The following is a 15374-nucleotide window of genomic DNA, read 5'->3' as shown; positions in this document are numbered from 1 at the left end:
AGAATGTTCTACCTCAGCTTTCTAAGCTTTTGGATCTCTTTAATTGCCATGATCTGGTGCTTAGAATGTTTTGATCAGTATCAAAGAGATTGCTTTCAAATTGTGATAAATGAGTAGCATCATGTTACTGCACTTCGTCACATCACAGCCACCTTCTTACTGTCTCATGCCATTTTCATGTTGTTCTTATTTTTGTTTTGCATGGTTCTTTTTAAGTAGTCACTTAAGAAATCTGTATGGTGATATTTCACCCAGATTTATTTGCTTACCATGTTTTTCAACTAACAATATCTCTGGTGCTAATGTATAATTGGGAACGTTTTTGCTTTTCCTCCACCGTTTTTTGCCTGCATACCACTGGAGCACCTCAAGAGATACCCTTTTTTTTTGTTTGTTTTTCTCTCTCTCTTCACTAGTGCTTTAAAAGGCTCTTCCATCTGTGTTGGGCTGGAACCCATTCACCTATGGAATGTGGATCTCGGGGCCGCTAGCTTGGCACATGACTAAAGGCAATCTGTTGCTGTGCAGTTCACACCCGTGGGCTCAGAGTATGCACTGTTGAATTTGTATTCAGACAGATAGTTTTGATGGACAGTGAATATGAACCAAGCATTCTTCAATAGTAAATATGAACCAAGTAGAACAACATGCCCATTCTGATGGCAAAATTTTAGTTGCTGGTTTTTTTTTTTTAGGGGAGCAAACTTTACATTTCTCTCTTTTAAATGATAAATAAGTTCAGATCTGAGAACATTACAAGTTGCATGGTTATAATTTGACATAGTTACATCTGTCTTCCTTTCAATTGCTTGTGATTTGTAAGAATACTGTGTATTTATATTTCAAATACTCTTCAAATGATTGCTGAAAGTTGTCTTAAGTACTTCACAAGGGCAAGCTAAAGCTTCTGCTTAAATAATGAGTTGTTGGAGAACTATGAACAGAAGGAGTTTACAGCTGGCAAGCACTAGCCCATTTGGCTAAGTGGCAGAATTCTGTGAGCTAGCATGCCTTTGGAGAACAGCCACTATGTATGTTATTGCACTCATAATTTTATGTCTATTTTTGGTCTGTCACAAATATAAATATTTTCTAAATTAACCAATATTTGATAATTATGTCTTGATTTCAATTATTCTTCAGTTTATTTTATGTTACTTGTGTCTTTTTGATACTTTTCTATGTAATAATAAAGTAATTTTATAATCTCAAGTCTGTATGTGTTCCTTGCAGTATGTATTGCATCAGGGACAAAAGTGGCACTATTTAATAGACTTCGATCCCAAACAGTTAGCACCAGATATTTGCACGTAGAAGGTGGTAATTTCCATGCCAGTTCACAGCAGTGGGGAGCATTTTACATTCACCTGTGTAAGTAAAAGCAAATCTGTATTTTTCTTCACTTTCTTTGCTTCATCCTCACAAAAAAACATCCTTCATTTTTTCCTCCATATTAATTGCCCATATGCACACTTGTTTTGTTACTGATTGTATATTTGATACAATAGTGTGATGTTACATGTTTCTGGTATCAAAAAAATGGTGATTAAAGCAAGTAATTCTGAAAATTCCTGTTTCATGCAGTGGATGATGATGAATCAGAAGGAGAAGAATTCACAGTGAGAGATGGCTACATTCATTATGGGCAGACTGTCAAACTTGTATGCTCAGTTACTGGCATGGCACTCCCGAGACTGGTACAGTTTCATTTCTCCAATGCTGTAATTAATTTATAGATAGCAACTTAATGTAATTCCATAGTTGGGTTTGCAGTGTTTACAGTTTTGGCCTTGTGTGTTGCCCTTGGGTAATGTTTTTTATGGAAAATGGCATTTATTTTAATTAAAGCATATTTTTGTATCTGCAGATTATTTCTGTAAACAAAGAACAACTTGCAAAATAAGATAGGGAATTTTTCAGAATTTAAGCCTTCCGAAATAGGTTAACCTGTCTCTTTTAAAAACAGTATTGTAGATTTCTCTGTTCCAAAATGCTTCAAATATTAATATTGAATAGATGAGTAAAATATTTTCAGCCAGTAGGGTTCTTCCATGTGTTGAGTTCCAGCACAGCTTTAAAAATGCTCAACTGATTTGAATCTAAAAGCACTTCTGTGTACTCCTACGGATATATTATACCAGTAGCAGCTTGCAAAAAACATTTTTTCATATTTATTAATACTGTCTGTTTTAAATCTGAAGTGTGGGAATTGCTTTTAGAATAACCAGTTAAGGTTTGTGAACCAAAAAAAATTACCTTTGGATACACAGTACTGGGTTTTGTGAATAAGCAGAATTACAGATTTTTTCCCCTGTTTTATGCACTTAATGCCAGCCTAAGTGGAATGTTATTGTGATTAATAATCAGTAGTGTTTCATATGGGATCGTCTCTGAAATTGTGGTTTGTGAGCTCATTACGAGTTCATACAAGGCTCTGCTAATTCCAATTTAGGTAGAAGCAATCTTTAGAATGCACCAATATAAAAACAGACTTCCTGCAGTCAGGCTTTTGTTCCCTTTTCCAGACTAATTTTGCTAGGACTGTAATGTGAATTTCTCTCCCAATACCAAACCTGGCTAAAAGAAAAAAAATAGGCTGCTCAATGTAAATGGTACAAAATGAAAATTTTGTATGACAGTAAAAGCAGTTACACTGGTTACACTACAGATAGGGTTTGAGCACAGGAAATTCAGTAAGAGGATGTCACTTTTTTATGGGCTTCATGTTAATACCTTTTTATTGGTGAAAGGAGATACCATCATTTATTATTCCAGAAACCTTATTTGTAAGTAGAAACAGATTGAAACAAATTAGGCTAAAGGTTCCTGTTTTGTTTGCCATGGGGAACATTTGTCATACTGCTTACAGGACTGATGGAAGGTAATGCAATTAAAAGATAACTTGCAGGTATTTTATAAGCAAATGCAAAGAATTTAGAAGAAAAAAAATAACCTTTAAACTTACATTGCTAAAAATACTCTTTATTATAGTTAGATATTGCAGAGGACAGTTGGGCTTCTGATTGTCAGCCTGGAAATATTCAGGCACTTTGTCTGTTGCATAAAGCATTAAACTTCTTTCTAGGAGTTGAGTTAAAATTATGAGCTACAGATTTTCACTATCTAAAGGAATAGCTTTTGATTCTAGAAATAAATTGACAAAAGAGATCTGAATTAAGTCAGCAGATATTTTTTCACTGAACTGCCAAATGTAATGAACAGTTGTTCTTTGTAGTTGTCTTTAAGTAATATTTAATGACCAAATACTGATATGTTATGATTGTTGTTTCCAAAACTGTATTTAAGGACATCTCAATATCTTTAGTTAATCCTTATTTTAATTATTCTCCTTCAGCAACCAGTTTGCCACAGAATGTTGTTGATCCTATCAGTGCTAAAAGCTTCTGTAGAAACATATTAATTACTAAAAATAGTAATTAGTAATAATTGAAGATAACAATATAATTAATAACTGCTCTCTTACACCAGCAAATGAAACAAAAGTAGATTTTGCTGAAGCTTCAATTTTCCCACTCCTTCAGCAAAAGTAGATAAAATATATATGCCTGCAGCACATTGAAGTAGTACTGAGTATCGCTTCAATGTTGTATTCTTGTTTCAAAAGCATTAAGAATTACGAATCTAATGTTGATATCAAAATGAGGCATGAATTTTATAAAAATTACTTTTCACTTCCTTTACTGACTGTATATATGTAATAAAGTATAGAAATTGTTCTAAGTGTATATGTACCATTTTCATTCACAGATAATTCGAAAAGTAGATAAACAAACAGCATTATTGGATGCAGATGATCCAGTATCACAGCTCCATAAATGTGCATTTTACCTTAAAGACACTGAGAGAATGTATTTGTGCCTTTCCCAGGAGAGAATAATCCAATTTCAAGTAAGTTGTTCAAACCTATTTCAATAGATAAGTGTAGCTGCAAAGTTTTCCCAAGTATCCCCAAAATATGTATGAATGCCATTTTTGCAGTAGGTTTTGAATGTGAGTCTTAACACTTTGTTTTGAAAAGAGAGGATGGAAAGCAACAAATTGTTATCCATGCCTTTCCAAATCTGTTTTTCTTTCCTCATAATCTTCTTCCATGTCTGTCTGGAAAATGAATTCTGGTTTCTCCAGTGGAGGAAAAGGAAATGCACTAGAAACTTGTGCATGTGGTCATGATACTGTGGCTTAACATGTTGACAAACGCCAGTGGAGCTGCAGCATTTATTTGTGTGTCCCTTTCTAGGTTGCAGCAAAGATATGTTGATAATAGTCTTGTTTCATGATGAATTCAGCAGAGCTGCCATGTGTTGCTCTTGGCTAAGAGTGTAAACATAGACAGCTGTGGCAGTTGCCCACAGTAACTTGAAAAGCCACAGAAATGTAATTAGTCATAAAGAATAGAACTGTCTCAGAAATATTTTTTTCTCCAGCAGGTGGAGAAAAACATCAGGTTTTAGTCCCTTGTATGTTAGTATGCTTGTAGCACTTTCACATGGTAATTCCTACCAGACCAACAAGGACCCTGAGATTGGCTCATCTAGTCAGAGCATGGTACTGAAAACAGCAAGGCCGTGGGTTCAATCCCTGAACATGCTTAGTCTTTTCTTGAGTTGGACTTGATGACCCTTGTGGGCAGGTCACTTCCAACTCAGAATATTCTATGACTCTGAAGACTTTGACCAAGTTCAGGACTACCTAAGTATTGCAATTTTCTTTAAATATTTTGGGGTCAGCTCAAATAACGCAGGGTGTTGAGAGCTAATGCTGTGCTGCAGGAAGATGGCCATGCTTGGGAAAGATTCAGGACTTCCTTAGAACAGCTGTACCTTCTTGGGTAAGAAAAGTAGAGGTAGGAAATTAGAAGCTAACATTGAAGATGTCCCTTAATTTAAGGGAAGGGACAGGAAGGCTTGGTAAAGAGTCATTTCAATTCTGTCCTGAACTGGGACAATGGAAAGAGAATATGAGAAGCTTTATTTCTGTTTTAGTAAAGAATCATGACCTGTGGTTCAGAAGGGACTAGATCTCTTGTTTCTACCCACAGCACACAGCAGAAATACATATCTGTCAATATATATTCTTGTAAAGGAGAATGGACTATCATTAAGAAGAGAAAGCTGTGAAACATGAACTACAAGAGCTCAGGATCAACCTGCTATTTAATCATTTTTAGAGTACTGCATGGGAAGCACTGAATGAAGAAACAACTCCTGCTTCTCTGACAGCTGCCTTAGTTCAGCATAAACAACTCCTGCTGCTCTGACAGCTGCCTTAGTTCAGCATCCTGGAATTGCCTGTGGGACTGTCAGGATGTCCTACCCCTCTTCAGTTTCAGCAGCACTCAAGGAGCCCAGTCTGATTAGAGCTCTGAACTTTCTGCATGGGTAGGAGTTAGATAAAAGGACACTCCCTATCCTGAATTCTCTTAGTGGGGTAGGAACCTGATGCTTGTACTTGTTGATAAAAATCTGGTAACTTGCACATCAGACTGCTACCATGCTTTGGTAGGTGAAATCACAGTGGAAGAGAAACTCTTTCTGCCAGTGTCAGGAGAGAAATCCTGTTTCATCTGGGTTTTTTATTTTGGGTCAGAAGACAAAGACAAGGGAAACAGCATGTGTATACTGTTCCTATAGTAGGAGTCTAGACAAACTGTGGTCACTGTTTGGGAAAAAGAAAAACAAAAAACCAAAACAACAATAACAACCTCCCCAAAATCCTGAAACTTTAGGATGACAAGTCTCTCTTGGGTGAATGGAAATAGCCCTATATAGAGACCATAGAAGCTTAAAGCAAAGAGGCTGTAAAAAGTCTGCAGGTGAGCATGAACCTTGAAATTCAGTCGCTGAAGCACCAGCCAGATCTCTTTCAAGACATGCATGTGTTCTGGAGCATGGAGAGAGGATATGAATCATGCTTTACTGGATCAGAGCACAGTCCACGTCTGTGTCTAGTCTGCCAACAGCAGCAGGAGTTGGTGCTTACAGGAAGCAGGTGGATCTGGTTGTGTTTCACAGTCCAGTGTGGTTGTACTCTGCCAGCATCCACATTTGTACCAAGTGTTGTTAAAGGCTGCATTCCTGACTCTTGTCTTTTACTGTCATGTTGTATATGTGTACATTGGTTTGATAACCTCAGAATGTGCAGATGTTCCTTCAGTAATCTGTAGCAGAAAGTTCAAGAGCTTTCCTTGAGTTCAAGAGGTTCCCTGTGTAGTAAATGTTTGCTGTATTTGTTTTGAATGATGTAACAATTTCTGTGAGCAATTCCTACTTCCAGTTTTGCTGTATTTAGTGAGCAACAGTTCTGCACTCACTTAGCCATTCAGCATCTTAATTTCTTCTCTCCTAATTGGAAAAACACCGTTTTCTCCATTTCTTCTCATAAGTTCAGCACTCCTTGGTGATTTTAGTTGCCCTTTCTGTCTCTTCTCTTGTTTTTTTCTTCACGATTTTTTTAGATAGGGAGATCAGAACTGCACCCAGTATTCCAGAATTAGGTGAACAAGGGATTCACACTGGCAAAATAATACCAGAGAGCTTGTTCTCAGCCCTGTTTTCTGATGTCAGTGGCAACCCTAGGATCCCAAGCTGTAACTTCGGTCTCCAGTTGAAGCCAGACAGTACATGAGTACTAAGCATGGTGTTAAGGCATTTTAATCTTCCAGTGCCACCTGTTGAGAAAATTTAGTTCAAAAATGAAAGGAAATAAAGGGTGAGAAATGTCCCTGGAGCCCTATTTAGAAGTGACATGGAAGAATGCTTCTCTAAAAGAGGAATTGAAACCTCTTAAAGATTTCTGTAACAGACGGAGTAATGTGTTACTGAAATGATTCTTGATGTAACAGGATTTTGAGAACAAATTCTGTGGCATTTGCTACATGTCATGGACTTAGGAAATGTGAAAAAAGTCAGTCAAGGATCTTTTACAGGGTTATTGATTTTTTCATATCCATGGTTTTATTTGTTATGATTCAAAGTATATCATCTCATGCCAACAAGAATTGCAGTCAGACTAAAGGAATGGTGTCATGCTTCACAATAGTATAGAACAGTTCCTCTTTTGAAATTGGGCTAGTAATTCAGAAACTGTATGTTTCTGATGGAAGTTTCATTTGGGAATCTTGAGTTTGAAAAGATCTGTAGTTATTATCCATGTCACACACTTCCCATATCAGCTGTTTTCAGTGCTTTTTACATGATCATACCAGAATGAAGAGTCCACATGAAAATGCAGCTTTTTTTTTTAACATCTAAGATGGACAATTCATGCTAATTGAAGTTTATCTGCCACTTTGAAGAGTGAAGGTTATGGTTACCTACCAATATATCCTTAAAGCTTAATGAAGGGAAAGAGAATCTAGTTATTAGAATTTTTTGTCCCATTTTTTTCTGTGTTTAACCTATACACAATTGTCTTATGGGTTGCTAGGTGGTGAAATTGTTCAGAAAGGCTTTTGTGGCCATAAAAAAATATTTGTCTATTTTCTATGTATCTATCTATCTATGTATGCTAATTTAGTAGTATTTAGAGGGAGATACTAGATGACCTTCGAGGTCCCTTCCAGTGCAAGCCATTCTATGATTTCATTATTCTAATTTGTAAGGCTGCCATTTCAGCTGCTCTCCTATGTCTTTGCACAAATGCTGAAGTACAATGTGTTTTCCATCATTTTGTAGAGGGTGAAGTACTCTAAAAAGAAAAAAAAAAATCTAGAGCAGATAAAAATCATAACTAATGAAAAGTATTCCAGTTCACTCTGTAGCTGTTTTAGACATTTTGCCTTAATAAGAGATCTGTTTTAAAACAGCTACTTCTAGTTGCTGTAGGTTTTTTTTTTGTTTGTTTGTTTTTTGGTTTTTTTTTTTTTTTTTTTTGTTAATGCCTATTGAATAACATTAAAACTTTGAAAGTTGAACTAAAATAAAACTCGAACGGAAGGTTGGAGAGGTGACAGTGTTCTAGGTGACAGTTATGGTGTTCTCACAAATAGTAGTTGTCTAGTAGTTTTTCTGAAATGTGAAGAGGGTTTCCCTAGGTCATTTGTAGACGAAAACACAAGGAAACATGTTTTTGAAAAAACAGGCATTGTTACTGACTGAGTTGGTTTTTAGGTCTGTGACTTGACAAACATTTCTACAGATCAGATTTTAAACTTTTCTTTCTCTCTAAGGCCACTCCATGCCCAAAAGAACCAAATAAAGAAATGATTAATGATGGAGCTTCTTGGACAATCATTAGCACAGACAAAGCAGAATACACATTTTATGAGGGGATGGGTCCAGTCCATGCTCCAGTGACACCTGTGCCTGTTGTGGAAAGTCTTCAAGTAAGTTAGTAGTTTGTTTTAATAAACTGGTTTTTTGTGAGATTATTTTTGTCATACTCATTTAACCTTCATGGTACCCTTGTGAAATACTGTAGCAAAGCAGTCTTTATAGCTTTATAAATAAAAAAATTACTTTGTTGTAATTTTTTTTCTTACATTTCAGAATACATGAGACTATCCATCATAGGAATAATACCAATATTGTTGTATACAATTAGAATTTTTTTTCTGAAACTTCCATGGTAGTGATACCCTTAGGAATTCTGTTTGATTATTTAGAAATTGTTTTTGACTCTTGCCAATTATAGATCAAAGAGAACCTTACTAAAAAAAACCTCAGCATTTGGCAGAGGAAAAACATAAAGCTCCCCTAATACCTTCTCTGAAAGATTTGTTCTCTGTTTTCAAAGCCTTGTTGACATCTATTCTAAGCAACCATTATCAAAACTTGGAAATTCCTTCATAGGTATCAAATTAATTTGCAGTATCTTTTAAATGTGTTACTTCTTTATACTTCAATTGTGTAGATTGTGTTTGTGTTTTGGTTTTGTCCAGCTGATAAAAACAGCACTATTTAAAGTTCTTAACTGTATGTGAGGGTTTTGTTTGTGACTTTTTTTGGTTGGTGGGGTTTTTTATTTGTTTGGTTTTTTCCAAGGGAAGAGTGTTTATTCTTAATAATACATATTTGGGGGGGATTTTCTTGTTCTTTTTCTATGTGCTCCGTTTCCAGTTGAATGGTGGTGGGGATGTAGCAATGTTGGAACTTACAGGACAGAACTTCACTCCAAATTTACGTGTCTGGTTTGGGGATGTGGAAGCTGAAACCATGTACAGGTACAATATTTTCTATTACTTCTATGGTGTTTGTGTTTTACTGGGTGCTTTGATGAATGTATACTTGTGTACTCACTCAAATGTACACTTTTCTGCACTGCAGAAAGGGGTCTGGGAGTGCTGGTTGCCAGGGGCTCAGGATGAATTAGCAATGTGCCCTGGCAGCATGGAGGCCAAACTGCATCCAGCTGGTCAAAAGATGTGTCCACCCCACTGCAGTCAGCACTGGTGCAGCCTCACCACGAGCACTGCATGCAGTTCTGGGCTCCCCAGTTTAAGAAGGATGTTCAGGTACCAGAACATGTCCCAGAGAAAGGCGGCAAAGATGGTGAAGGGCTGGAAAGCCCAAAGAGTTGCAACTGAGGACTTTGGGCTTGTCTGGTTTAGAGAAAAGGAGGCCGAGAGGTGACCTCATTGTTCTCTGCAGCTTCCTGAGGTGGGGGAAGAGGGAGCTGCTGAGCTCTGCTTCCTGCTATCATGTGCCAGGACACATGGGAATGGTTTAAGGCTGCGCCAGGGAAGATTTAGACAGGACATTGGGCAACATTTCTTTACTGAGAAGGTAGTCAGACACTAGAACAGGTTTCCTAGAAAGGCAGTTAATGCCCCCAAGCCTCTCTGTGTTTAACCAAATAAAGGGCATTAACCCTTAATAATATGATTGTAACTTTTGGTCAGCCCTGAAGTGGTCAGTGTGTGCACTAGTTGAATATTGTAGGTCCCCTTCCAACAGAGCTGTTCTGTTTTACTGAATTCTTTCAACTTAAGTACATTGTACTCAGTTGACTCTCCTGTTTTGCAGATGTGCAGAGAGCATGCTTTGTGTTGTTCCAGACATTTCTGCGTTTCGAGAGGGTTGGAGGTGGGTCCGACAGCCAGTCCAGGTTCCAGTAACTTTGGTCCGTAACGATGGCATAATTTACTCCACCAGCCTTACCTTTACATACACACCGGAACCAGGGCCACGGCCACACTGCAGTGCTGCTGGAGCAATCCTCAGAGCCAACTCAAGTCTCATGGCCTCCAGTGAAACAAACACAAACAGTGAGGGAAGTTACACAAGTGTCAGCACAAACCCCACCAATGTCACATCATCTACGGCAACTGTAGTTTCCTAACTACTGTTGTTTGTCTGGACTTAAATTGACTTTTCGTGCTACATTCAAGAGAACTGAACAGTTTTTGTGGTTTCATGGGAAAACACTTTTCCATTTTAGGTGATATGATTTCAACCTTGTTACCTGCAAGTGCTGATCTTAAAAACAGAAGCCACAATAAAAAAAAAGAGAAAACCAACATCCGCTACATAAGAACTTTATTGAAAATCTATTTTTCAGCTGTGGTTTTTTTAGTGGGCAAGAAACAAAAATGTGGCTGGGATACATGTTGAGCAAACTAGAAAACATGAACACAACATAGTTTTTATGGACCAAGGAACTTGTATAAGCTTTAGTATAAAAGGTACATTTTCACCATACCTTTTTTGTATCACAACATATAGTACACTTTTGTTACCAAATAGTTTATATTTTTTTTTCCTCTGAGCTTTTGCTCTGAAGTATATTCAGGTTCCAAGCCTGACCATGCTTGTATAATCTAATTACCATACTCTTCCAGTTTAAAAAAAAAATATATATTTTTGGTCTGTGGCTGGAACTGTTCCTTTTTTTAAACTGAAGTCTTGTGACTTTTTATGAACTGAAATTGTTTTTATTTCAGCAAGTAGAACCTTGTAAAGGCCAGCATATTTTTTTTAAGATTATATGAAGTCTGTGCAAAAGCTTTAAAAAATGCCTCTGCCTTGCCTGCAATACATGCAATGTATGTTAACTTTAGTGCTCTGTTTTCATTGTTAATAGTTATTTCTGTTTTTCTTTTTTAAATATGTATTTATAGTGATAATTCACGAGGTTCTAACATTACATGAGTTTTTTCCTAAAAGTGGCATCTCAAGCAGTCATATTAATGATTGTTCATGTCACAGGCATATGTTGGTGTTTTTGAAGGGTTCTTACTGGGTTACTCCCCCTCTTCCTTGATCAGTCATATTACATCTGAAAATGTTTCAGGATCTGTTCAGGTTTTTCTAATCTTGTACATAATTTGTATTAAGTGTAAGTTAAATGTTTTATTTCAAAAGTGGAATGTTCCCAATAACTTCATTTGGCAGCATGTCTTCTGTCTTGTTGGCATGAAACTAAAGTACCATGAGAAGTATGTGCTACAAATGGGATTGGTAGGTGATGCCCTTCATCACTTGAGAATCGCAAGCATGTTTTTCTTCATACTGTTCAGTAAATTAGGCCAGACTTTTGTGTAACACTTGTATTGAGAACGTGCTTTCATTGTGAAGTGATCATACAGTAATAACTAGAAGTAAATTTTATTACCTAGAAATGGGCAAATAGAAAATCATAAAAGCACTATGAAGATGTCAACTCCTCCCATCCTTGTTTCCTGTGGGTTTCCCTTTCCCTGCCAACAGCTTGTGCAACATTCAAGTCTTCTCTCCAGCATAAATTCAAGGCTCATTTGCACTTTGACTTTGTTGGTTGTTGCATTTGTTTTTCATTTTGACTTTACCATGTTTTGTCCCTCCTTGTAGACCTGCCTGCTTCACTTGTATTTGAACATATACCCCAGTAGTTCATTTGTAGTCACAGAGCTAGGCATAGACTTGTAGGACAAGTTCTGACAGTGTGATCTTCCTCTTTAAAAGCCAGAATTTCATGGTGTGTTCAGCCTTTTCTATACCCTGAAGCAAAAGTCACAACTGCTGTGTAAATGTGAACCTGTGGTTTCCTACAGTGCATTGCTTACATGCTTACGTGTTGACCATTTTCATAGGGTTTTTATTTCTGACCACTGATTCCAGTTTCAACACCCACCACCATCTTAAATCATCGTCTCTGCACCATATTTGTGTACTCTGACGCTCCATTCTACTTGTTTGCTTTAGTGCTCCTTTGTATGTGTGAAAACAATGTTTAAAGGAAGAAATTGGTTATAAAGCATATTTAGCAAATAGTAAAATCAGTGCCACTATCCTCCTGAAATGTGCTTGTATTCTACCACAGGCCTTCATACTTGTTACTCTCTATTACAAAACGTGTTCCCGCGACGTAGTCGCAATGCTGGTTCCTAGCACTAGTGAATGCTGCCTCACCTCATCTCCATTTCAGTGACCAAGGGCAGGATTCATTGTGGCCTTATCTCTGTTTTAAACTGTTTACTGGCATTTACTTGCAGATCTGTTTACTTTGTATGTGCTGTAAAGTTTTGGTTTATTGTGTTGTGGCAGGAATCGTTTCACAGTGTTTTTGTTAGAAGCACATAAATATTTTACAGTACAAGAGCCACAGATTTTCATCGCTAATTAGACTGAGAATTAAAATAAGCAAGATACATATATCAGATTTAGAGGGTATTCATGAAACCATGGTAGACACACAGCAGGCAAACCATAACAAGCCTTTTAACCTTCAAAGACTATTTAAAGTAGCTTTTCAGAACTTGACACGTGCTTTTATACTCATTATTTTAAATTTTTTTACATATAAATGCAATACTTTTTATATTCAGTTTCTTTACATGCGGTAATTTTGCCCAATAGATATAATATCCCTTGACTTGTAAAGATTTATCGTACTATCTGCTGTTCTACACACTACAGCCAAGTGGGTGAAAAAAGAGCCTATTCTGCTTACAAGATCATTTTAAACCACATTTTTTCATTTGGCTTGTGGCTCTCTTGTTGCCAGTAGTTATTCTGTAGTACAGAAATGGTCTTCCAGGTCCTTACTGTTGTTAATACGTCCAGTTGTTCAGATATATTATCTTCCTGAACTTTTTTCTGTGGGGTGATATTGTTACATATATTGGCCTTGTGAGCTGTTAACAATTTTCATGATATTAACAATATCTCAAGATTTTGATAAAACTACTTATAAAATGTTTCAGTATGAAACTCTTATAACTGTTCAAGTCTAGCTGTTAAGTCTGCTGTTAATTCTGTATACATAGAAATTGAGTCTGTGTTCAGAATGTTGTTGTAGTTCCAACTATAGGAAGAGAAGCAAAGTGAGTGCTCTAATTTAGCTATGCCTTTTCTTGTTTTCTGTTGCTTGGAACTGCGTTTCAGAATTCAACACTAGCGTAGTCTTTAATAATCTGCTGCTGATGTTTTTTCTAATTATTTGCCCCGAGGGCATCCCACAGCTATGTTAATAATGTTATTCTGTACTTGTTTCCATTGCACAGACTTATAAAATCAGAATGGTTACCTGAAAAGACATTAAGTCAAGACATAAATTGATTCATTCCCCATATAGAAAATATTAATGCCTAGTGAATCAAATTATCTATTGGAAGTAAGCTACCCACTTGTGGATTAAATGACTCCATAGAGATGTCCATTTTGAAACTAAGATGCTCTTCAATTATTAACCATATTATTTACTTTCTATCAAAAGCAGCTGTGTTTATGAGTACTGAACAAATGTGTATACTTTCCTGTGCCAGACTTTTGACTTTGTTTTCAAGCACTGTACTGTGGGATTGAGTGGCAGCTTTGTTAGAAAAAGAAGTATATTAGGGTTTCTACTTAACCCTTTTAGGACTGAACAATTTCTTCCCTTTAGAAGCTGTAAAATAAATGAGCAGTTCTAACTTTGTAAACATTCTGTCTGTGTTCAGCACTGCATTTGCCCCATCTGGAGGTGCTATGCTAATGTCATTTTTTAAAATCCTGTAGCATGTGTATACATTCAGTCTTAAAAGGGTTATTTTTACAAACTGTGCACCTGTAAAATTTCTTAGCAATAAAGGTAGAAAAATGAGCAAGTTTTTACCATAATTTTGTAGAATTAATTGCTCAGTTCCATATTTCATCAAGAAAATCCCTGCAATATGGGCAGTTTTGAGGATTAAATAAAAGTGAAATGTAAACCACGTAAAAGTTCTTGTCAAGTGTACTCTGTGTGTGTATGTGCATAAACTGTCGGGTTTCATTTTTTTCTACAAGGCTAAAGATAAAATGCCATGTTACTGTTGCTGTGACAAACTTAATTGAACATCTGTGTGATGATACAAAAGTACTTCTAGTTTGAACAGGTGTTGAAACTTGCCACATTTTGTTGGTTTTTTTTTTCAATGTTGACCAAGAAATATGGGTTTGTTTTTTGTTTGTTTTGTTTGGTTTGGTTTGGTTTTTTTTTTCCCCAAATGAGCAGTGAGGTCATCTATGGAACCAGAACAGCACAAAGAAGACCAACCCTGGGAGTGAAAAATCATCAGTACTTGTGAGGCTGTGCACACTGGACTCCACTTAAATGTGATACGGAATGTCCACCCAAAATTTGGTTTCATTTTTGCTTGTATTATTGCTGAAGTTAGATAAGAAACTGTTTTTTAATAATGTGTAAAAAAAGTTTCACTTTTTTATATAATTTATTAAATAAGAAAAAATGAACTGTGTTTAATTGTTTAACTTTAGCAACTTTATTTTTGCAACTAGTGCATCTGACTCCTTTTAATCTTAGTTGCAGAATGTCTGACATTTCATTCAGTTGGTTGATAACTAGAGCTGGAAATTCAGCAAATTAACTTATTTCTTGTTTTGACAGCATAGTAGGGCTGTCAGAACAGCTAGAAATTATGCACTCTTAATTTGCAAGTACAAGTGACACTCATTTCAAGAAAGTTTTTGAAATGGGAAGAGAGAGAATATAGAATAGCAGAAGCCTGCCAGTACTAACTAGTGTTATATTAAACTGACTGAAGAATTACAAGTTTACCTGTAAGACTGAGAAAGGGCTAAAAGTGGTGCTTAAGTAGGAGAGGCAAGAACAACAACAAAAAATCACTGGCTTTAATGAAGGATTACAGATACTTTTGAGACACCTGCAAGGTGTTTGCTATTAAGATGCATAAAATAGTCAGAAACTCAAGAGTTTCAGAACTTCTGTTTTTTGAAACAGAGACACTATGGACCTTATTCTCAAAATTACGGTCTCAAAATTATTTCCAAGACCTTTCAGTCTTTTTCTGAAATGATAACTTGATTCTTCTGGAACTGAGTAGAAATTAGATCTGACGTTTTTGCGAAGAGAATGGTCACTTGCTAAACTTTAATGTTGGTGTCACTGGGAGAAACCATGGGATGGTGCAGATCTTAGAGGAAGAACTGTGAATA

The 15374-nt window shown here is 36.4% G+C and overlaps 1 protein-coding gene across 6 annotated transcripts in view; it reads left to right on the top strand.

The window, feature by feature from the left end:
- The window catches only part of RBPJ (recombination signal binding protein for immunoglobulin kappa J region), a 140467-nt gene extending 126161 nt beyond the window's left edge, over positions 1 to 14306 (top strand). For all 6 annotated transcript variants that reach the window (XM_053940183.1, XM_053940186.1, XM_053940185.1 and 3 more), the window contains exons 6-11: positions 1234 to 1371; positions 1585 to 1697; positions 3769 to 3909; positions 8189 to 8344; positions 9078 to 9181; positions 9984 to 14306. In XM_053940183.1, coding sequence (XP_053796158.1) covers positions 1234 to 1371; positions 1585 to 1697; positions 3769 to 3909; positions 8189 to 8344; positions 9078 to 9181; positions 9984 to 10299 — 968 coding nt within the window. In that variant the 3' untranslated portion in view covers positions 10300 to 14306. The remainder of the gene's footprint in view (positions 1 to 1233; positions 1372 to 1584; positions 1698 to 3768; positions 3910 to 8188; positions 8345 to 9077; positions 9182 to 9983) is intronic.
- Positions 14307 to 15374: the final 1068 nt, after the last annotated feature.

Source organism: Vidua chalybeata, chromosome 4 (assembly GCF_026979565.1).
Source record: "Vidua chalybeata isolate OUT-0048 chromosome 4, bVidCha1 merged haplotype, whole genome shotgun sequence".
Taxonomy (NCBI): domain Eukaryota; kingdom Metazoa; phylum Chordata; class Aves; order Passeriformes; family Viduidae; genus Vidua; species Vidua chalybeata.
This window is presented reverse-complemented; position numbering and strand designations above follow the sequence as displayed.